The sequence below is a fragment of the Mesoplodon bidens genome (genome assembly GCF_964165515.1).
Source record: "Mesoplodon bidens genome assembly, chromosome: 12".
NCBI lineage: Eukaryota > Metazoa > Chordata > Mammalia > Artiodactyla > Ziphiidae > Mesoplodon > Mesoplodon bidens.
Genome location: NC_138168.1, coordinates 33,456,926 through 33,481,462, shown reverse-complemented (window position 1 = coordinate 33,481,462; position 24,537 = coordinate 33,456,926). Strand labels below are relative to the sequence as shown.

Genomic DNA, 24,537 nt, shown 5'->3' with positions numbered 1-24,537 from the left:
CTATTTATTAAAGTATAATTTCAGTGTGATGTTTTCATTTATCAGAGACAGGGAGAAAGTGATGGTTCATATAATTATTTGTGACTTTTCTTTTCTAAAACAATACAGGCACTTCCACAAAAGCTAAGAGAAGTGGCACAGAGGAAAAATACCTTTTACAGAATGGTTATTATTTCCAAAATATTCAGGAACAGCCTTGTCCAATATGCTGTTGATTGGAAGTAGGTAGTAAAGTCTGTGACATTTCCAGGAATGAAGAAAGACAGGAGTGATGGAAGTGGGTAGGAAGGTTAACTGTGGAATTAATAGAGAAATTCACAAGTGAAGCATGCAATTCTACTGGCTCTGGTTTTCAGGGTACCTACTGCGTGTAGGATACTATGCTATAGGATACTTTGCATGCACTATCTCACGAACACTCCAACACTCCTAAGATGTACATTGTATATACGTTATCATATCTGTATCACATCTGTATTTGTGGGCAAAGAGGTCATGTAACTTGCCCAAGGTCACAGAACTCTGGGACATGAACTTATATCACAGAGAGATAGATAAGTAAATCAATACAAATAATACGGTGTGATCAGCACTCTGGAAGAATGCCTGTAATTAATGAAGAGGAGGGAAATCCACCTCCAACTAGGTGGATTTATCAGGCAGCTCTGGAAGAGGAGCTATAACACATGAGCAAACTACTTGCAGGTTAAAGAAGAACTCGTAGGGTGACATAACGAGGGAAGAATAATCCATGGAGAAGAAGGCTTCATACAAAGAGGTTTGGGTACGGGGACATCATGAAGTTCACAGTGATTGTGGTATAGCATGTGGGTAGTAACTTGTTTTTTTTTTTAAAAAAAAAAAGAAGGCTAAAGCAATAGGAAGTTTCATAATAAAAATGGAACCTGTGAGCCACTTCAAGAGGAATGAACCTTGTTCTGAAGGAGGCACTGGGGTGAGGCAGGAGTGAAGGCAGGTAGGTCCACTGGTTAGCAGGAAGCTTCTTTAGTCCAGGGAATAAGTATTGAGGATTTGAATTCAGATGGTGGAAATGGAAATAGAGAGAATGAGAGAGATTTAAAAAGTTAAGGGAGTTCACCCAAGCCCTGCACACAGATGTTTGTAACAGCTTAATCGTAATTGTCTAAACTTGAAGTGACCACGATGTCCTTCAGTAAGTGAAGGGGTAACTAAACGTGGTCCATCCAGACAATGGAATACTACGCAGCACTAAAAAGAAATGAGCTATCAATCCATGAAAAGACACAGAGGAGATTTAAATGCATATTACTAAGCAAAAGAAGCCAACATGGAAAGGCTACATACTGTATGAAGCCAACTATATGACGTTCTGGAAAAGGTGAAACTGTGGAGATAGAAAAAGATCAGTGGTTACCAGGGGTTGTGGGGAGGGGAGGGAGGGATGAACAGGCAGAGCACAGGGGATTTTTAGGGCAGTAAGACTCTTCTGTACGATACTGTAATGGTAGATGCATGTCATTACACCTTTGTCCAAACCTACAGAATGTAAAACACCAAGAGTGACCCTTAATGTAAACTGTGGACTCTGGGTGATAGTGATGTGATAGTAGGTCCACCAATGGTAACAAATGTACCTACTCTGGTGGAGGATGTTGATAATGGGGGAGGCTGTTCATATATGGGGGCAGGGGGTACATGGGAAATCTCTGTATCTACCTCTCAAATTTGTTGTGAACCTAAAAATTACTCTTTAAAAACAGTATCTTAAAAAAAAAAGTTGGGGAGGTGGAATTGGAAGGTTTTGGTGATAGCCTATGTGTAGCACTAGGAGAAGGAATATTTTAGGATGACTCCTGGGTTCCTGGCTTGGGTTAACACTGAGAAAGGTCATATGCCTTTGGGATATCCAACAGGAAATGCTGACTAGGCAGTTGGCTTAGAGATGATAAAACATGCTCTCCTTGAGTACAGTAAGAATAGGGCACGTGAAGGAGACAAGAAATTAAAAGGACAAGGTTAGAAACCTAGTTTGTAACCAGGAGACAGGGATCCAGCCTGTGTTTTAGGGAAAGAAATTGTTTTGTGGGCCGGAAAAATAACTTAGGTTGTATAGCAAAGTATTGATTAGCTTTACTCAACAGACAGGAAGCTCAGTTGAGCTACTGCAGGAACATCTAGGAAAAATAATCCAGATCTGAATGATGGCACTGACAATGAAGAAAGAGAAGAAGGCATATGTGAGAACAATTTAAGAGGCTAAACCAATAAAATGTATTGAGATTCATGAGATCATGGAGCAACATAAGATTATGCCAAGGTTTCTGGTTTGGGTTACTAAAAGGATAATGGTTCCTTAACAAAGAGTGGGAGGAGGAACAGGTAAGACTGGGTGACAGTGAACTGAGATGCATGTGGATGCCAGCCAAGTGGAGACAGCTGAACACAGAGCTTGGAGCTCAGGAGAGGAGACTGCAATCCTCCAAATGTGGATGAAAGTGATGGTGAGCAGAAGAGAAGAGCACACACATGGCATCACTGTACCCAGAGGGATATTCACAGAGCTGATGGAAGAAGAGTTTGTAAAGGAACTGAAAAGACGTAGGAGGAGACCTAGGAGAGAGTCTTGAGAAAACAGAAGTGTAGGAAAGAAAGGAGCTAATAACCACTGTCGGAAGGCTGTGGAGTGGTCACATTAAAGACCATAAAAGGCCCACTGCCTTTGACGACTAGGAGGCTTTGGGGACCTTTATCGGAACAGCCTTTGAGGAGTCATGAAGGCAGAGGACTGAGTTCAATAGGACTGAAGAATGAATAGGAGGTAAGGAAGTGCAGACACTGTTCCCAGTTCGGTAGTGAATGGAAGGAGCGAGTTGTGACAATGAGAAAAGAAGAAAAGTTTCTCCCATCTTATTGATCCTATTTTAAAAATGAAAGGAAGGTGCCAGTGGAGAAGACATTGGAACCATGGGAAACACAGGAGGTACCTCATGGATCAAGTTGCTGAAAGGCAGTTTAGCCTTAGAGAATAGGGCAGATATTTAACTGTGGGCAGAAATATTTGCAGGTGGAGGGTGAACAGGAGGATGAATATCTTAAATGAAACATAGATTTTCTTTTAATACTCCTAATTTCAAGTATTGATAACGGAAGTAAGTGAGATTGATTTTGTTTGCTTTGTTTATTGATTCTGAACTCTAGCATTAGTAAAATATTGGAAACATCTAATTTTTGAGAAAAATAGGCTGAAAGTGATTTTAAAATTGCCCACCACACAATAGTTAGCTTAGAATAGAAATTACTAATATTAGAAAAATCCTTCAAGACAATCTTTCTTGTCTTTAAAAACTCACAAACAAGGAAGACAGAGTGAGCCCTAGATTACCCACATAACAAATTAAAATGCCAAAATGACTTCCTTGGCCAGCCAGTGTGTCTCTGGGCTGTCACTGACATCCTTTGGTGTGGGCTTAGGGAAGAAAAGCCAACATAATAGCATATGAAAAGATTAAGTGGGATCCTAAAATGGCTGCTAAAAAACTTATGATATATTTTAGAGCCAAATATTAATGATATTTGAAAAATTTGATATTCTGGATCACCCATGCCAGATAGCAAATACTCATGATTAGAACAAATAATTAGTAGCTGGCTATGATTTAGTAGGGCTCATACATTTCTATCCTTTCTGATCATTTTCACTGACTTAAAAAAATATGAAAGATTAAACTGTTTGTAATATATTTTCCAAAATTCGTACTTTAACTTTCTCCAAATACAAGAGTATCAGCTCTAGTGAACTATGGAATAGCACTCAGTGTATTTGATTAGGGGCATATTCAATATATATGTTGGTATAATCATTTGTCTTATCTAATGCGGGAAAAAAAACAGCTCAGCAGTGGAGAAAAACGAGTGTAAGTTATAACTTCTCAACCCTGAGAATAAATTATTCTATTCAGAACAGCCACTATATATTATGTATTTAGGAGATACTGCTAATTTAATAATTAAAATTATAATAATACATTGTTTGGAAGAGATAACCTCCTATAAGTCAGTGTAGTATTACTTAGTTTAAAAAAATAATACTCTTAAGAAATACTGGAAAATATGCAAGATCTTCAGTGCCAAATGCAATCCCCATAGAAAGTATTTTCAACTTAAAAAAAACTGTATTCAATGGGTAAAACTAATGTAAGACTGACTTATTAACATATTTTCCTCCCATAACATAAAATTTCAATATTTAAGCAAGAAGAAAATTACTGAATGGATGCACCATTCGTTCCCTCAACACACACTGCTATGGACTGAACTGTGTCCTTGCAAAATTCATAGGCTGATGTTCTAAGTCCCAGTATGATGGTATTTGGCGATGTGATTTTGGGAGGCAGTTGGGTTTAGATAAGGTCATGAGGGTGGGGCCCTCAGGATGGGATCAGTGTTCTCATAAGAAGAGACACCAGAGGGCCTTCCCTGGTGGCACAGTGGTTAAGAATCTGCCTGCCAATGCAGGGGACACGGGTTTGAACCCTGATCCAGGAAGATCCCGCTTGCCGCAGAGAAACTAAGCCCGTGCCTGCGCTCTAGAGCCTGTGAGCCACAACTACTGTGCCTGCGTGCCACAACTACTGAAGCCCACGCGCCTAAAGCCCCTGCTCCGCAGCAAGAGAAGCCAACATAGTGAGAAGCCCACGCGCTGCAACCAGAGAAAAGCCTGCACGCAGCAATGAAGCCCCAACACGGCCAAAATAAAATAACTAAGTTAAAAAAAAAAAAAAAAAAAAGGAGAAAGACACCAGAGAGCTTGCTGTCTCTTTCTCTCTGCCATGTGAGAACACAGCCGAAAGGTGGCCATCTGCAAGTCAGGAAGAGAGCCCTCATCAGAGCCTGACCAGGTTAGCACCTTTCTCTTAGACTTCTAGCCTCCAGACTGTGAAAAATAAATATCTGTTTAAATCACCCAGTCTGTGGTATCTTGCTGTGATAGCCCAAGCTGACCAACACAGACACTGAGCTCTTGTGATGCGATGGGAGGGAGGGGGTAAGATATAAAGAGATGTAAGGCATGACCCCTGCCTTCAAGAGTCCCACAGTATAATTGGGGTGGGTAAGACCCAGAATTCTTCCTAATACCCTCATGAGAGAATAACATTCTTTAAACCTTTGTACCTTCACTGAAGAGAGAAAATGACTAATTCTCATGATAGTCCATTTAGTGTAAAACTAAATGAAGACAAGGGATGACTAATAAGCATCAGTCACAGAGGAGGGAGATTTAGGGCAGGAAGTCACTTCCTCCCTCCTGCTCCCTTTACTTGCCTTCTGAATGATTAATAGTAAGAATTTTGGCTTTGCTCTACGAGACAATCCAAATGTGCACACTGTAAACAGAACAACCCTTCAATCTGGGGAAATGATCTTTTATGGTTGTAAAATCAGAAAACAAAAACAAATGAAAACAGAATGGAACCCTCCCCCGACCCCCGTTTTCGTTACAGTGATAAAATGCTCTACCTAGAGCACTCCTGTCCCTTTCCTCTCACATCACAGCAGCACGTCTCCTCTTTCAGGTCACGTCTTCCCCATAAAAGTGCTAAACTAATGCCGCTTAATGACAAATTAATGTCCATGAATAAAAAATACACCTCTAATAGCATAGAGTAATTTGCCATTACAATATCATCATTGGACATGCCCCTGGTTTAATACGATGTATTTAATTCATAACCTAATGAGTGATATATAAAAAGAGGGAGATGAACCCTGCAATTACATTTATGTGAGTCTGTCACCTTATTTGTAAAACCTTAGAGTCATTTACATTCAAATTAGAACAAATGAGTGATTTCACAAAGTGCAGTGATAAATGACCACAGCAGCCCAAGACTAAACTGTATTTCCTGTGAACACATTAACAGTTTTCTATTATTTGTTAAAAATTACAAGGCATATTGCCCAGTGTGGTGTGAATAATGACTTTTTTACTGATTAGGTCAGAAAACTAATATGTAGCAAAATAAATAATTTTTCTTTTCATTTTTTCTGATTTTTGCTTTAAATTAACTACTGAATTCTGGTGGATTCACACTGCCACCTGCTGCCTAGGAGTAGATATTAAAAGTATATTCCTATCAAGGAGTTAATTCACCCCTTTGGTGGTCTTATTCAGAAAGTCTAGTGAGGGTTCTTTCTTGTCAATATATTTAAATTGCATTTCATAATAAAGGCTGATACTTGGCAAACAAAAAGAAAACTTGCTAATCAAATAATAGGATATAGCATTTATTTGGGGGAGAGAATACAAAATGTACAAACTTTTTTTTTGAAAGCTAATTACAAAAAAAGACATTTTCAGCAAAGCATGTGTATCTCCTAATATATCACTTTCAGGGGATACAACACAAAGTCCAGTGGCCAGTACCCCGATCTTATGACAGGGTTTGGAAGGGTGGTGTGTGTGTGTGTATGTGTGTGTCTGTGTCTGTGTTCCCTACTCCTGACCCTTGGTACAACCTGAAGGCAATGACTGAAGGCTCTGCTTGTCACTCAAGACCTCTACTACCTAGTCTTCCCTCCCAATGACAAGTTCCAACATGAAAGGAAGGCCTTAGGGTCCAGAACAGAGCAGACCAGGAAAGGCATGAGGACTGGTGATGAGGCTGGGGAAGAACAGGCCTGGCCTTGGAGACCAGGCTAAGGGTTTCTGCACATGAAATGATGCTGCCAAATGGTCAATAGGGGAGCTAATAGACATTTCCAAATCTGATCAACATCCTAGTTCTGAATTTAAGTTTCTCCACCTGTAAAAATAAAAGAACTCTCACCTGCCTTAAGGGGTTGCTTAGCAGAGGAGAAATGGGAATCTTTGTGCAAAACACTCAATACAGATAGGCTCTCAATAAATGCTGGTTCTCTTTCCTGGGAAAGATAATGATGGCTCTGGGGACTATGGTTTGGCATAGATAGAGGATAGAAACAAGCAGACCCCTTAGGAGGAAATTATGAACTCTTATAACATACAGCTAATGATGGTGAGAGTCTAAAGAAAGGTAAGAAAATTAGCAATGGAGAAATGAATCAGGTCTGAGAGATATTTGGTAGGTAGCATCAACCCAACTTGGTAATTGATTGGATATGATGGTGAGGAAGGGGTCTGAGACTATGTCCAAATTTCTAGACAACTAACACATTGATGGTACCATTAACAGAGAAAAGGGCAGGTTTTCTCATGTTAGGTTTGAATTGCCTGTGTGATGTTTAGGTACAGATGTTCAGAAGCTAATTTTAAAAAAGGTTAGAAAAAAATCAAAGTTTGTGAAAACAAACTGTACTCAGAAAGTCTGTAATGTTTATCTGAGGGACTTGGTAAATCAGTAGACACATCAGAATCTCTATATCCATAGCCCATCTCTCTGAGGACGGTCTGCAGAGATTCCTTTACAAGATCTAACATAGTGAATGACATTCATGTAGACATGCATACACTAAAAAACAAGAAAATTTACGCATTTTACTGGGCCCTTTTTATACACAAATATTGCTCTTTAGTGAATTGGTTCATCTTTCTGATGAAATTTTTAAAAACAGCACAATGGACAAGGAAGACGAGCAGAGGGAGGAAGAGGGAAAGTAGCATTCACACTTTATTTGGGACTGAACCTCAGCAGATAAGCCTGACAGGTCATGGTTATTAATGATATATAACACGACAGGCTACACAGGACAGAGTCCTACAGCATTTCATTGCAAAGCAAGTGAGAAAGGATGCAAACTTGAGCAGTTGTCTGTAAATCCCTCATCTTGGGATGATGGGCTATCACTGTAGCCATTCCCCTTGTACTCACCCCACCCCAAATCATTTAGCTGCTTTCATTGCCAGGCTACCAGTTAATCTCAGCAACCTGCACGGAGAACATGTGTGTTCTCAATGACAGGCCTGATTAGAGGGCCTGGAGCCAAAAATGAATACGGGGAAGACCTCACAGCCTGGGAAGCTAATTTGATGGCTGTCCTCACTGACAAGAGGGGCACTGCTCCTGTGGTGTGGGGTCCTGGCCCTCAGCAGCCTGCCAGAGGAAAAGCAAGAGAAAGGAGCCCACACAGTGGCCTCAAAGTGTCCCTTCCCTTGGCTGGGCGGGGGAGCAGCAGCATCTAGGCATGTGCAGAAGAAGCTTCAGGTCAATGTACTAGCCGATGGCCGCAGAAGCTCAGGGAGGCTTGGGGTGTGGTGGGGAGCTCAGGAAGTGCCCACCCAGCACTTCTCCTGGCATACGCTTCCTAAAGCACCCTGGAGGACAGCAGGAGGTCTACTGAGAGCCGGGGTCTACCCTCCACATCTCTGAAATAATGGTAATTTGAGAACAACAAAACAATACCAGACATCTTAGGAAAATGGTTTCACCGACTCCTCATTGGGCAAAGTACCGAACAAGAATGGAGAATATATTAGCCTTGGTTGATGGGTCTTAATTTCTAAGTACATTTTAAGCACTGAAGATTTTTCATTTTAACAGAAAATATTTTATATACCCAATAAAATGATTCCATAGGAAATTAAAAATCAGTTGAGCAATAATACCAAAAATCTTAAATAGGTCTAGTTATTTGACTATGTCAAAATATGAAAGCAGACTGACCCCTTCTGGTAATTTGATAATCCTAAAAGAGAGGCAGGGTATATATTTGAAAAGGAGTGACATAATGAAGGTTTCTGCATACACATGGTTTTAGTCCTTACAGTCCAAGTTTCCTTCTACAAGTTGGACATCTTGTAACGTCACAGATAAAAAGGAAAAGGAAAGTTACATAAGAGAATGAAATGCAAACATTGGTGAAAAGACAGTGAAAATTCTAACCACTGCTCAAGCAGGCTAATAATAAATGAACTGTCCACGAAATACATCTGTTTGCAAGCTACATTTTTTTCCTCAGCAAAATAATGAATTGCAAGAATTAAATTCCGAAGTGCACACAAGTCACCTGTTATCTCAACAGGTTCATCTGATGGGATAGGGAAAAATACCCATGAACTTCCAACGTTCATCTGGAATTCTCATTTAGAGAGAATTATAGGTTTAAGTTTACACACACACACACACACACACACGCACACACACACACAGTATATATACTGTATTTTAATGTGCATCATAACTAGCACTATAACCAAACTTTTGTCAACATACATCATTAATTATTACCTGCCATGGAAAAAGTGAATCAGGTGATGATGATGCTGAAAGCACAAGTTGCAATATTTGATGTAGAAATGTCAAATAAAAGTAATTTCAATTTCACAAGTCAAACACACACCTTTGAAATCTTGTAACCTTTCTATGTTATTCCTATTTGTTACTTGCAGAAAGGGATTAAAACAGGTCTCCCATATCACCCAACAATATTGAGGGGAAAAGAAAGGAAAATAAGATAAAATAGTTAAACATTTACTGTTAGATTAAGTATGCTGAGATAATGACAAAACTTTCATATGCTGTATTTGAACTGCTCCTTAGGTGAACATGGCTGACATGCCTCACACTGTCTCCCTAGGAGACACTGGATCCTACTTCCTGAGGTTGCTGGGGGGATGAAATAAGATGATATATGAGAAAGAGCTTTGGAAATGACCTAATGAGTAACAGAAGTAAAGGCTATATTTAGAATTAGAGAAATTATTAGGAAGGAAATAACGTAATTAGGCAGAAAAAAATAGGATTTTTCTACTTACTAATAACATGTCATGTGCACAAGGACAACAGAATTAAATTATGTGGATTTATTATTTTTTTAAAGTTTATTTTCACTGTTGTTATAATGCTGTAATAAATGCAAGTTAAAGGTCATACGAGTGGAATAAATGGGAGGATCTCAATGTAGGGGGTTAGTACTTAACTCTCTGAAAAATAAAAGAGATAGCACATCCGTACTATCTGCCTAAGATGTCCCATATCTTCCTATTGAAACAAAGGGTTTTCATCCAAGAAGGAGAAAAAGGTCTTTGGAATCAGAAAGGCCTATCACTCACCAGCTATGTCACTTTGGGCAAACTGGGTATGTTTCAAATCTTTGATTTTTTTGCCTATAAAAATGTGCCACGTTGTTGTGAGGACCAAAGGTGAAGCATCGGCGAGCAAACAGCAGGTGCTCGGTGGATGGGAGTTTTCTCTCCCTCCCCCTCACAGAGCCTTTCCTGAAACCCTAGCAAATCAGGGCAAGAATGCACAGATCACGCATCATCTCTCCAGCATTTACTGCCCGGGAAGTTCATGCAGCAATTAATTATGTATGACTTCATGATATGTTAGCTACTGTTACTGAAATCTTAAATGACTAACCAACTTCTCACGCATTTCTGCAACCAGAGAGCATTGCTTCAAATCAAGACCCTTCCCAGCGTCGTCTCCCAGGGCCCCAGTAGTGAACCCTGTGTGTGGCTGTTGAGTTACTCTGCCGCCCAAGGGTAGTGAGGTGGGCAGGGAGGGTCGGGGACAGGAAGTAGGACATGAGAGCTGCAACTGCCCTCTTAGGAGCCTCTCAGCCTGTGTCCTGGAGAAATTCTACCACCACAGGCCACATTTCCCACCAACCCCGCCTTCCATTTTACCTGTCACTGGGCTCCAGTCGGTGGGGTACTGCAGGGAGAAGGAATGTGCAGGGCATACTAGCAGGATGCAAGCTCACATACCTGGATGAGATAGTGGGAACATAAATTGAGAAGCTCCAACAGCTGTAGGTGACTGCCAGCTGCTAACACATCCTGGATCACGCCTGGCTCCAACAAAATCTGTTTTTTTTTAATAAAAGAAAACTATCAGTTACTTAAAAATGAATACTTGCTTACTATGCAAATACACTGTATTTAAATTGCTGCTTAACATACTATACCTGAATTAATACTGTTCCTTATTATGGAAGCCAGTTCTTTTTTTTCTATTCTGATTAATGAGCTGTGGCCCTTATTCTAACAGCCAAGTTCTCATTTCCAATACTCATATCCGGTGTATAAGGCCCCATACTTAACCACTTATTTTTGTAGGAGGATATGAACATTTGCAAAGAACAATATAAAAGTCTTCAAATTCAGTTTACGATGAATATAATCTTATAAACACAAAAGAAGTGAATTTTAGTTTTTCAAAGTATATTTCAGAATGTTATTCTTCAGTAAATCACAGAAACAGTATGGTTAACAGGTATTTTAGAGAAATGAGGCTTACAGTTCTCCTTGAAATACAGGACCAGCGGTGGATACTACTCCATTTTACTTCTAAGTCCTACAATAGTAAACTTCAACCACAAAGTTTCATTTTTTTTCCTTCTCAATCTCAGATTCTCTAATCCTTTATGTTTCAAATAAAATATGTAGAAATAGTATTTTCAGAATATAAAGGCATCACAGAGAAGCAAAACTTCCCAAATACACTGGTGATACCAATTCTTCTTTTTTTTCTGGTTAGGTCCAACTTTGTGCCTACTGCTGCCGGCTCCTGAGCTGGTGAATAGGGCTGGCGAAAAACACACAACTAAGTTGACGAAATTCACTTTACATGCAAGACTGCCAGACACAGGAGGCCTGTAGGGCTGCTCCAGCCATCCTAACTCATTTCCCGAGCCCAGTGATGCCCAAGGTCTAGTCTCTGGACCAGCATCAGCATCATCACCTGGGAACTCGTGAAAACTGCAAATTCCTGGGCACCTCCCCAGACCTAACTGAATCAGAAAGTTTCAGGTGAGGCCCAGCAACTGATGTTTTTGATGCAGGGAAGCCAGTGCTTCTGACGCAGGGAAGCCTGAAAAACACTGATGGGGTCAGCTCGCTCTCACCCTCTATTTCTTCTCACGTGCTCCTCTTTCCTCAAGCCTCCACCTCCTCGTCTCTTTCCTTACTTCAACCTCATGATCTTCCCAAGGCTCCCACCACCAAGTCTACCAAGCCACCTACTCATATCTGTACCAGCACATCTTCCTCTCCTCTACACTCCCCCTGTGCATTAGATCCCATCTCCCTCTGCCTGATACCATCCCCTCTTGTTCCTGCGTCATCATCTCTTCTCTTCTACTAGATGATAACTCCCATCAGCATACAAATATGCCATTATAGCTCTTATCTTAAGAAATAAAAATTCCCTCCCTTGAACCCACAGATCCGTCCATGCTCCCCTTCGAAACAAAGTTCCTCAGGGAAGCTGTCTATATAAAATGCTGCTGTTTGCTCTGCGCTGTTCTGTCTCAAACCCACTCCTGTTGAGTTTTGTTTCTACTGCTCCTCTAAAAATGCTCTCGTCGAGGTCACCAGGGACCCCTAAAACCAATAGCCATTTCTCAACATTTAATCTTACTCAAGCCAACAGCAGTTAGCAAAACTGACTGCTCCTCTTCTGGAGTGATTTCTTCCTTTCCCTCTAGGACGACGCTCCCTCTCTTGGTTTCTTCTACTTCAATAACGAGTCCCTTTCCATCTCCTTCCCAACCTGTAAGCTTTGGTGATGCCCAGAGCTCAGTCCCCAGATCTCTTCTTTCCTCTCTCTACTTACTCCGTGGATGATATCATGGCTTTAAAATTATCTACACACTGATTACAGTCAAATTTCTTTCTCCAGCCCCAAACTCACCCTTGAACTCTAGACTCTGTTATTCAACTGCCTATTCTGTGTCACCACTTGGATGTCTAATGGGCAGCTCAAACTCAACGTGCCCCAAACTGATCTCTTCATCCTCTCCACCAATCGCCAAACCTGCTCCTACCCCAATCTCACCATTTCAGCAAACAGCAACTCTCAGCTATTTACACTAAAACCCCAGAGTCATTCTTGATTCCTCTTCTTTTCCTCATAACTCACATCTGATCCATCAGCCACTCCTGTTAGCTCTATCTTCAAAATAGTTCCAGAATCCAATCACACTCAGTAGCACTTCCATCCTTATCACTCTAGTCCAACTCACTGTCTTCCCAGATTTACTGTAATAGCCTCCTAACTAGTTGAACTGCTTTCTCCTTTGCCTCCTCGCACTGTTTTTTTAATAATATGAATCAAATGGGTGCTTTAAAAACACAAAATGAAATGATGTCACTCTGTTACTCAGAACTCTCCGACTTTTTTGTCTCATTGGAAAAAAAAAAATCCGAAGTCTTCACTATACCATATAAGGTTCTTTGAATACGCTGGGCACCTTAGTGTTTACAACTAGCTGTTTTCTCTGCCTGGATCACTCTTCCTCAAGACGTCAGAGAGGCTCACTCTCTCACGTCCTCAGACCTCTGCCCAGATATCATCTTATCTGAGAGGGCTTCTCTGACCATCCTATGTCCACCACCCCATTCCCAATCTCCTTACTTTGCTTTATTCTTCTTCACAGCACTTAACATCTCTCAACATAGTACATATTTATTTGTCTATTTGATGATTTTCTGTTCCTCCATTCACTAGGATATAAGATCCAGGAGAGTAGGGACTTGGTCCATTTTGTATACCCAGCACTTAGAACAATGCCAAACAAAAAGCTTTCACTTAATATTGATGAATTTATCTTATAATAATTTATTGATGAATTAATTTATGTCTAGAATTTTTTTAATTATTTATTTATTTTTATTTATGGTCTCACCACACGCAGCATGCAGGATCTTAGTTCCCCAACCAGGGATCAAACCTGTACCCCCTTCATTGGAAGCTCAGAGTCTTAACCACTGGACTGCCAGGGAAGTCCTCTAGATATGTTTTTAAATTCAGAATTAATTTTATTCATTAGCCTAACATGAGAGGAGAGAGGGCAAAGGACTATACATTTTATTTCTGAACTATTAAAGAAGTGAAAAAGCTGAGCACGTGTGGCAAAAATACCAACCCTCATCTTATTCTGAAAATTCTTTATAGCTCCTTTCCTGTCTAGTCAGAGGGAGAAATCTGAATTTCTCCAACTCCTCACGGAGAGAGATTTTGACTGACATTCAGGAAATTATTGCAGCTCCCTTCACAGGAGCAAGGATGCAGTGTGTTCTTACAGAAGAGGCATGGCCTAAGGCACAGAATGGGGAATAGATGGATTAGAAAGGCTAGTCTTAGCCTTTAAATCCTGTCAGTTGCGCTTATTTCACACAACTGGCATTCATGATAACCGCTAAGGCTCAGTAATGCCTAGCACAAAGACAAATATCACAGAGAGACAAGATGAATATTCCGTAGCACGTGTAACACGTCCAGCGGGCCAACTGGAGAAACCTCACAAGAGAAATCCATACTGAGAATGTTCTTGTTTTTGTTTCTTGTTTTTCGTTCTGTAGTTTTTTTTCATCTCTCATTATAACATACGTTTTTCTAACAGATAAAGGGAGTGGTTTGAAAAAAAAAAAAAAAGAAAGAAACCTAGCAGAAAAGCTGGGTCTCACTTACAGAAACAGAACCAGCATTTCCAAGTTCCACTTACACTAGTCTTTTAAATTCAGCTTGGTTGCTCTTTGGTGACTGGTTGTCCTCATATATTTTTCCAGAGAATCTGTGTTTGGGCAGAAGAACAAAGGTCCAATCTGCTCACGAGGTATAGTAAGGTGAATCTATCTGCTGCCTAGAAGAACTGGGTGAAATGGCCTTTTGTAGAAGGAATGGCTTCCCCCCACGTCAGTTTATGGATGACAACTAAGATAGCTAAGTTTAAGTGCTGCAGAAACGCATACCCATCCACATCCAGTCTGGCACTCACAGCAGAAGAGACAGGGGGAAGGATCATTCCAGGACCACCCACAGGAGGGAAGGGTATCCCCTGACGGTTCAGAGCACAGAGTGGTGGAGGAGGAGGAGGTTGACACATCTAGTCACTCATCAGACTGGAGGAGCTTGGCTCAGACGAGCCATCAACAGTGGACAAGGCAAATGTCTGAATAACAAAAGAGATCAAGAAATGCAGGATGCATAAAGCCAAGTGGTCCAGAAAGCAGTGGGGAAGACGAAAACCACTGAAGCCACCCAGCTGGGCTGGGCATTGCCTCTCTTCTCAGCGACGCTCCCCTGCCTGGGTGGAGACAGAGGGGCATGTCTTCAGATTGGACAAAGAGGTTCTGATGCAATTTCAGGTGGGGCACGGGCACCTCTTGCTCATAGGCCATCTGTATGCAGTATGCTCTCACTGCCACCCACTCACACCTGACCTCCAGGTAACAGAATACAGGGGGCTGAACTTGAAAGAGGGGAGCTGGACAGTACTAGCTGGGGAGGTAACAATCTCATTACATAAGCTTTTCCTGCAGCTGGTGGCACGCTAGGCCAGGTGAACTGTGGAAAGGTCCACAGCGGACCCCTGCCCCCAATGCTGAGACTCTACACTCATTTTGATCAAATGAGGATAAGAACTGGTCAGTGGCTGTAGTCAGGGTGACACTGGGTGTGGTGACAAAGTAACAGAGGTAAAAGCCACAACTGCAGTTGAAGGCGGTGGTCTCCAAAGACACCAGTGAGAGTTCCTGCATCAGAATTCAGGCGTGAAGGGGTCCAATTGCCCTGCCACAGGGAGGCACTCTTGAAAACTCAGTCCAAAGGTGTCATCTGGCCACTGATCCGAGCAGGGTTGAATCTGCACAATCTCTAATGAAGGCCTTCCAAACTGGAATGAGACTGGGGCTCCTGGTCCCAGCGACAACCTCAGGCAGGACACGAGGCCAGACACTCATGAAAGAGGAGTGTAGGAGGTGAGGTGAGATTCTGCACAGCCTACGATGAGATGGGCCCTCTCCGCCAGTGCCCAGGCCTCACTGGGCTTGCACTAAGGCAGCACACAGACCCCAGGGCATTCCTGCCTTTCCTTCTTCAGCTCCTTCTCCCAAATCACCAAGTGTCCATGCATCCTTTTAATTCTGCCTCCTTGCTGCTTTTCTTCTCTTTATTTTCCCTCTCACTTTTACCTTGCTTCTTGGAGTAGCCGCTAGTAGGGACTGTCTTTAATAGCCATGGCAAGTCTCAGTGTGACCTTTTTTCCTGCTTTATGAATAGGTGAGTTGGCATCTTGAAAAAACTTTTGTATCTCAGTTCTTCAAAGTTATCTTCCTCATTTCTTGCCTTAGGAGATGTTTAAATTACTTACTTCTGGGTTTGTGGATAGAGTAGCCTGAAGGAATCGAACACGTTAAAGCCAAACAAACAACTATGCACACAGGAACACAAGCACTTTTGAAAGCTCTCATGTAAGTGCAAATTAGCTGTGGCCTAAGGCTATTTATAAGAATAAATGAGCACATTTATTCTTCTTTATACTTGTTTCTTTGGGATGTTTTTTTCTGTGTAACATAGAAAAAATGGCAAATTATCACAATTTTGAACTGATAAATCAAAACACGTAAACTGAATACAACAGCATAAATAACTTTGCTTTTTAATTTTATTTTTTAATTTTATTATTTTTTTGGCTGTGCTGGGTCTTCGTTGTTGCGCGTGGGCTTTTCTCTGGTTGCAGTGAGCGGGGTCTACTCTTCACTGCAGTGCAAGGGCTTCTCATTGCAGTGGCTTCTCTTGTTGCGGAGCACAAGCTCTAGGCACACGGGCTTCAGTAGTTGTGGCTCGTGGGCTCTAGAGCACAGGCTCAGTAGCTGTGGCGCACAGGCTTAGTTGCTCCGCGGCATGTGGGATCTTCCCAGACCAGGGCTCGAACCCGTGTCCCCTGCACTGGCAGGTGGATTCTTAACCACTGTGCTACCAGGGAAGCCACAACAGCATAAATAACTTTTATTCCAGACACATAAAATCTTTTGTATAAAGTTCTTCAAAAGACTTCTTATAGACCGAATTTGAACCATAAGATCTAGCTATGAGAAATTGCCATCAATTTAGTTTTTTGCTTCAAAGCCATTACACTAAGGATTTTTTAAACCACAAGGTGGCGCCTATGTTTAAAGTAAAAGGATTTTCTAAATTACTCATATACCGCATCTTTATAACAGACACTTTATTTTTAAGAAAAAATAATAATAATTCAAATAAGGATAATAAAGTATATGAATTCTACTTTCTATATGTATTTATCATTTTGGGAAATGTTCATAAATATTTCTGTTGAAATGCTTGATCCAAGTGACACGGATCAGAATTCAGTAGTTCTCCATAAATCAGGTCCCAATTTATGAATATTAGAAGTTCAAACTTTTTGTCTTTGTATTCAGAAACTCTCATGATGTGGTCCCAACCTAATTTATAAGACTTATTTCCAATTCTGCAACCTTATGTTTCCTTTGCTAAAGCCAACAGCCCATTGTTCTCCACATATAGGCAATACCTTTTTCTCTACCTTGAATGTCCTTCTCCTAACTTTTTCAATCTCTATATGTCAAAATCCTACCCATTCCTCAAAATTCAACTCTAAGTCCATTTCCTATATAAAGTGCTGCAAGGTTTTCTTTCACCCCAATATGCAATTGGGATTAACCTCCTGGGACTCCAAACCACCAGAGATGTCTGATGAACATGGGCTTTAGCCCATGGGCTCTAGGTCACACCACCTGACTTCAAATCCTGGCTCCTATACTAGCTGGCAGAATGATATTGTGAAAACTACTCAATTATCAGTTGAGTAGTTTCCTCAATGATACAATTAAACTAAAATATCTACCTCAAAAGATTGTTTTAAGGACTGGGAAAATGCATATGTATTATAACAATTGTGTATGGCTGTGTAAGCAAAATGGCTTAAACAATTTGGAACTTATTTTTCTCACAAAACATGAATTAGGTAGCTTGGAGTGCCAACAAACCAGGCTCCTTGCACTTTCCTACTTGGCCAATCTTAGCCTGTAGTTTCATGGTCACAAAAAGGCTGCCACACCTCCGCATACTGCATCTGTACTCAAAGCAGAAAGAAAAGAGAGGACAAAGAAACAGAAACAGTATATCAGCTGAGTCTGATATGTGTTCATATGAACACTACCACTCAGACTTCCACTGACATTTCATCTGCCAGGTCTAGGTAATGTGGCTACTCAAAGCAGTAAAAGAACCTGGGAGATTGAGTTTTTAAAGCTAGATGCACACAAGTTAATAGCAAAAAAAAAAAAAAAAAGAAAAGCTAGATGCACTATTGTCCCAAATTAAATTGGAGCTCTATATAAAGAAAAAAGAGGAAATGGATTGTGCAGGCAATCAGAGTATATGCCACCATGGCTCTTAGCACAGTATATGTTTATATAAATCTGTAATAAATGTTAACTGTTATCTATTTCTTTTTCATGTAACTAAGTGCTTTTGCCCTGAATGAGTTATGTGAGAGTGTTTTATCTTATGTTTTACCTATGAGACTTTGATGGCAGGGTCCATCCTATTTCATGTTCATTGCTGTTGAACATTCTAGAAGAATACCTCAGGAATTACTTAGTAAAGAAATTTACAGGATTGAAAAATACAGGTCCTGGAGAAAATGTTAGAAGATGTCAAAAGTCTCCATGGGGGAGCCTGGTCACATGCTAATCCTCATCAAGGACTACCCAGCTGAAAGAGTTAAATAAGAGGACACAATAGACATTTCAACTAACAATTGTAGTAATATGCCCAAAAAAAGGTCACCTTTTGGTTAGATGTTGTATATAATAAATTCGTGATTTGACTATTGATTCCTTAAGTTACAAATTTTATCAGGTGGTTTTCTTCCAAACATAGTACACTTGTACAAATTTCTACAAGATCTCAAGTCAAACATTTAAAAATACTAATTTATTTTCAATTTATGAAAAAGCAATCAACTTTTCCATCTATTAGAATATGAAAAAAGAGAAAACTAGACTTGACTTTCAGAATATTTTGAAAAAATGTTAAAAACCACAAAGGTAAAACCATAATAAAAACATACTAGCGAAAAAAAGAAAGGTGTGGAAATCACTTGGAGATTCTATTATCTTCCTTCACAAGTTTACACATCCTTATTTGGGTCATTTGAAATTTCTAAGGTTACAGGCAGGTAGCAGAAGCACAGGCTCTAAGATGCCAAGAAGAAACCTTAAATAGATAAGGACACTAGTATTACATTACTAGGAATGTAATTACATTTGCATTACATGCTGTCCTGCAAAAAATTTATTTATTACCATTAATGCAACCTCAATTTCTGTAGATGTTGCTACTCATTCTTCCTTTCCCATTTTGGGGCATGTGGAAGGGTGATGGATTCAATACTTGAGGTAGGTCTCAAGTAGAGAGAGAAGAAAGGAGTCAGATGGAATTATTAAGCTGTGGTGTAATTCATACTAAGATAGGGGTGGGCACAAGTTGCTATAGGAGCACTTGGCTGGAGATGCCCTATTTCATTGAAACTGTGAAATAATTCTTCGTATGAAAAAACTTGGTCCCCTCATATGAGCAAGCCCCATTTTCTTTTAGCCCCTTCTGCATTAGCATAATTCTGGCATTTCAAAGTTCTAAGATCAATAGTTCTGTCAGACAGTCATTTCCAGCATAGTTTTCTTCAGTGTTTAAATTAACAAAATACTTAACAAAATGTAAAGATGAATTATATATACATAACATTACTTTAAAAATTTGGCCTAATTATTTGAAAAGGCAGAACAAGTTTTTGATAGTTTCTAACTCTAAAAGAAAAAAGCAGTCCCAGCAATTAAATATGATGAAACATGAAGGTTATTACAGGTTATAAGAAAAGTCAAATTAATTATTAATTATTAATTATTAAGACTCACTTTTATAACCAGTGCTCTTTCAAGTGTGATGAACATGGGAGGTTTCATCGCATTAAGCTTTACTAATGAATCTGGGCTTCTCCATACAGAGCTAGTTTCTTACAACGCTAGCATGGCCAAAGAAGAAAGAAACATTACTTTAAAATACTGATATCTGGGGCTTCCCTGGTGGTGCCGTGGTTAAGAATCCGCCTGCCAATGCAGGGGACATGGGTTCGAGCCCTGGTCCAAGAAGATCCCACATGCCGTGGAGCAACTAAGCCCGTGTGCCACAACTACTGAGCCTGTGCTCTAGGGTCCGTGAGCCACAACTACTGAAGCCCACACGCCTAGAGTCCATACTCTACAACAAGAGAAGCCACGACAATGAGAAGCCTGCGCACCACAACAAAGAGTAGCCCCTGCTCACTGCAAGTAAAGAAAGCCCTCGCAGCAATGAAGACCCAACACAGCCAAAAATAAATAAATAAAAATTAAAATAAAAAAAATAAAATACTGATATCCAAAGATGGAAGGCCTCCAGAAGAATGAACAGGGCTGGTGCCAATGTTCATTTATAGTTGGCTACTACTGTGTCACTGCTGGGTGCTTCAGTAGAGGCAGAAGCAAAGAGCCAAAAGGAATCATTACGCTGTGGTGTAATCCATGGCAAGATAGCATGGACACAGGATACTGTAGGAGCACTTGGCTAGGGATGCCTCATTGCATTGAAGGAAGCTGTAGAATAATTTTTCACATGGAAAAATACATCATTAATACCCAATTCCATGTTCATTTGGAGAATTCCTTGCATTTGCTTTATAAGGAGTGGAGGTAAAAGTATGGCTCTAGGGGCCACTGTAGGAATGTGGGCAAGTCATTGACATGTATGTTTTTAGCATCATCGTATAAAAAAATGAGAGATAACTACTATCTATTTTCTTAAAGTCTTCATAAGGATAAAATGAGATAATCCTGGTAAAATTTTTAGAATAATGCCTGGCATGTTTCACAGGGTCAAAAATTGTAGCTGCTATTGTTATTATTGTTGTTGTTAATTCCAGGAAAAAATAAACCTACTTCACAAATGATGACCCTATTTCTAGTGTTCACACATTGCCTACTATGTACCAGGTACCATGTGAGGTAATGTCATACATGTTATCTCTCCTTCTTATACTCTTCCCCACTCCCCACTCCTCACTCCTGCAAGGTAAATATTAACCCCACATGGAAAATGAAGAAACTGAAGGCAGAGAAATTCACCCATTCAAACAGCAAATCTTTTCTGAGTGCTACAGTGCTCTAGGCACCTTTCTAGGCACTATGGATATGACCATAAAGAAAACAAGTTTCCTCATCTTATGGCACTTAGAGTCTAGGTTTTGGCCAACCGGGTAGACTGTGGTGCCATCAACTGACAAGAGTAAAACAAAGGAAGAAACAGGTTTGGAGGGAAGATCAAGAGTTCCATTTCAGGGATATGTTAAGTTTGTGGCTTACTGGATGGCTATAAGTCATCCAAATAGAGATATCAAGTAGACAAAAATATATGAGTCCAGTTGGCAAACTACAAGTAACAGATCAAATTTTCCTTTCACATATTCTTGTGTGGCCTGTGAGCTAAGAATGGTTTAAGATAAAATTTTTACTTGCATTTTTAAGATTTTAATTTTAATTTTTCATTAATAAACGTGATCTCTTAGAGCACTCTTAGGTCCACAACAAATGGAGCAGAAGGTATAGAGTCCCACATACCTCCTTCCCCTACACATGCATCATCTCCCCCATTATCAACGTTTCCCTCCAGAGTGGTACACTTGTTACAATCGGTGAACCTATATTAACACATTATTATCACCTGAAGGTCACAGATTACATTAGGGTTTAATCCTGGTGTTGGGTTTGGATGAATGTATAACAACATGTACCCACCATTATAGTAGCATACGGAGTATTCTCACTGCCCTAAAAATCCTCTATGCTCCGCCTATTCATCCCTTCCTCTCCCAAGCCCCCAACAAGCACTGATCTTTTTTACTGTCTCCATAGTTTTGCTTTTTCCAAGATGTCATATAGTTGGAATCCCAAAGTATGTATCCTTTTCAGGTTGGCTTCTTTCACTTAGTGAAATGCATTTAAGGTTCCTCCATGTCTTTTCATGGCTTGATAGGTCATTTCTTTTTCGTGCTGAATCCTATTCCATTGTTTATCACAGTTTATCCATTTGCCTACTTTGTGTGAATGTTAAGTTTTCAACCCCTTTGGGTAAATACCAAGGAGCATGATTGCTAGATTATATGGTCAGAATATGCTCAGTTTTGTAAGCTGTGTCTTTTGTGAATATTTTCTCCCAATCTGTGGCTTGACTCCCATTCTCTTGATGTTGACTTTTGCAGAGCAGTTTTTAATATGAATGAAATTCACCTTATCAATTATTTTTTTCATGAGTCATGCCTCTAGTGTTGTATCTAAAAAGTCATCACCATATCCAAAGTCATCTAAGTGTTCTCATGTTATCTTCTAGAAGCTTTATAGTTTTGCATTTTACATTTAGGTCTGTGATCCCATTTTGAGTTAATTTTTGTTTAAGGTGTAAGGTCTATGTTTAGACTCATTTTTTTTTTTTGCATGTGGATGTTCGGCTGTTCCAGCACCATTTGTTGAAAAGACTATTTTTGCTCCATTGCATTGCCTTTGCTCTTTTGTCAAAAATCAGTTGACTATATCTATGTGGGTCTATTTCTGGGCTCTCTATTCTGTTCCATTGATCTATTTGTCTATTCTTTCCAGACAATACCACACTGTCTTGATTACTGTAGCTTTATAGTAACTCTTGAGGTCAGGTAATGTCAGTCCTCCAACTTTGTTCTTCTTCAGTACTGTGTTGGCTCTTCTGGGTCCTTTACCTCTCTCCGTAGAACTTTTAGAAACAGTTTGTCAATATCCACAAAATAACTTACTGGGATTATGATTAGGATTGCAGTGAATCTACAGATCAAGTAGGAAAGACTGACATATTGATGTTAACAGTATTGAGTCTTCCTATCCATAAACATGGACTATCTTTCCATTTATTTAGTTCTTTGATTTCTTCTATCAAAGTTTTATAATTTTCCTCATATAGATCTTGTCCATATTTTGTTAGATTTATTCCTAAGTATTTCATTTTTGGGTGCTAATGTCTAAGAAAGGATTTAATCTTTTTTAATAGTTGGGAAAAACCCAAATGATGAATAATATACTGTGATATGTAAAAAAAATATGAAATTCAAATTTCAGTACCCATAATAAAGTTTTATTTGAACATAGCCATGCTCATACATTTATATATTTGTCTCTGGCTGTCTTCATGCTACAACAGCTGAGTTGAGTAGCTGCAACAGAGCTGTATATGGCCTGCAAAGCCTAAATTATTTGCTATCTGACACTTCACAGAAAAAGTTTGCTGATCCCTAGTCTGGAGTATAGACGGGGGCTGGCAGTCAACAGCATAAGGTTGTACCATATAACATGGGTCTGGATGACACTATCCAGGAAGCTGGTTAGACTAAACAGGAGGGTCCTGACACCTGAGGAATTCAGAGCCTACGGAGGGAGGAGCAAGCAAAGACATTTGGAAAGGAATGATGGGGAGGGGAGCTGGGGGGCACAGAATAAGAACCCACAGAGTGTGGTGTCACAAAAGCCAAGCGAGAAAAGGCTTCAATGGAGAGGCAGGTTGACTGTGTTGAATGCAGCTGAGAGGTCACAAGGATATCATTCAATTGGTTTCACAATATCTGTGACTGTCAAGGACAGTTTCAGTGGAATGCTGAAGATGGAAGTCTCCAGACTTGATAAGTGGAAAAGTGAGTAAAAATGAGGAAAAGTGAGTACGTTTATGCAACTCTTTTCATAAGTTCTGCTGTGAAGGAAAACTAGAGGAATAAATGGTAGCTGAAGAAGAATAGAAGAACAAGAAAAGGATTCTGAAAGAACAATAAAGCATGTTTACATACTGGTGGGAATGTTCCAGTGGAGAAGGAGAAACTGATGATAGAAGAGACAGAAATGAAGATTCAGGAGTGATGTCTGAGGAGAAAAGAGGGAGTAGGATCCAGAGCTTAAGTGGAGAGATTAACCTTTGACAAAGCAAGGTTACTTCTTCCAACAAAATAAGTGCACAGAAACATGGAGGTTTGGAGATTCAATGGTGAAAAGATGAAGATCTTCCTGTCTGCATCTATTTTCTCAGTGGAAGGTGAGTCTCCCTTGCGGTATGTGACCAGAGGTAGGGTAATGAGAGGGGAAGGGTTTGAAAAGAGAGGAGAAGAAATGAAAAATTTATCAGGGAGGGGAGGAAAGCAAATTTCTAGGGAAACAAATTAGCACTGCCTGGCTAGGATGCGTATCCATCTGAGATTTGGGAATCATGGATTTGAACTGATAACAATAACTTTTCCCAGCAACAACTAGCAGAGTTGATACTTATAGTGGAATTTAGTCAACAGGTCTCCAAAGCTGCCACAGGCTGGAATCAAGCTTGGTTGCCTCTAGGTCAGTGGCTATACTCTTTGGGCTGTGCCAAACCATTTCTACCCTGACAGATATATGCTAACACAAGGATGCACGGCTAATAATCAGTTTTTCAAGAGCTACATCTATTCAATTACCATATATCCCTGCAAAGTAAAATGCAGGTAGTACTCTACGAAGTATTACAGCTCAATTACTCTTTCTCCTATCTGAACTACTGTACCTTTTGGAGCACTAAACGTCCTCAGATGCTTCACCATGCTCCATACAAAAACAATTCAGGCCCCTGGTAATCCATTTCCAATAAATGCAATGGTGTGTTGACCTGGCATTTCCGTTCATTCTTCAAGCCACTCTGAGAAAGCATTCACTGCATGATTTCCATCAATGCA

At 40.1% G+C, this 24,537-nt stretch overlaps 1 protein-coding gene across 3 annotated transcripts in view; it reads right to left on the bottom strand.

The window, feature by feature from the left end:
• KLHL32 (kelch like family member 32) overlaps window positions 1-24,537 on the bottom strand; it is a 223,371-nt gene that overhangs the window by 91,349 nt on the left and 107,485 nt on the right. For all 3 annotated transcript variants that reach the window (XM_081250418.1, XM_081250420.1, XM_081250417.1), the window contains exon 5: window positions 10,670-10,768. In XM_081250418.1, the coding sequence (XP_081106544.1) occupies window positions 10,670-10,768 (99 nt within the window). The remainder of the gene's footprint in view (window positions 1-10,669; window positions 10,769-24,537) is intronic.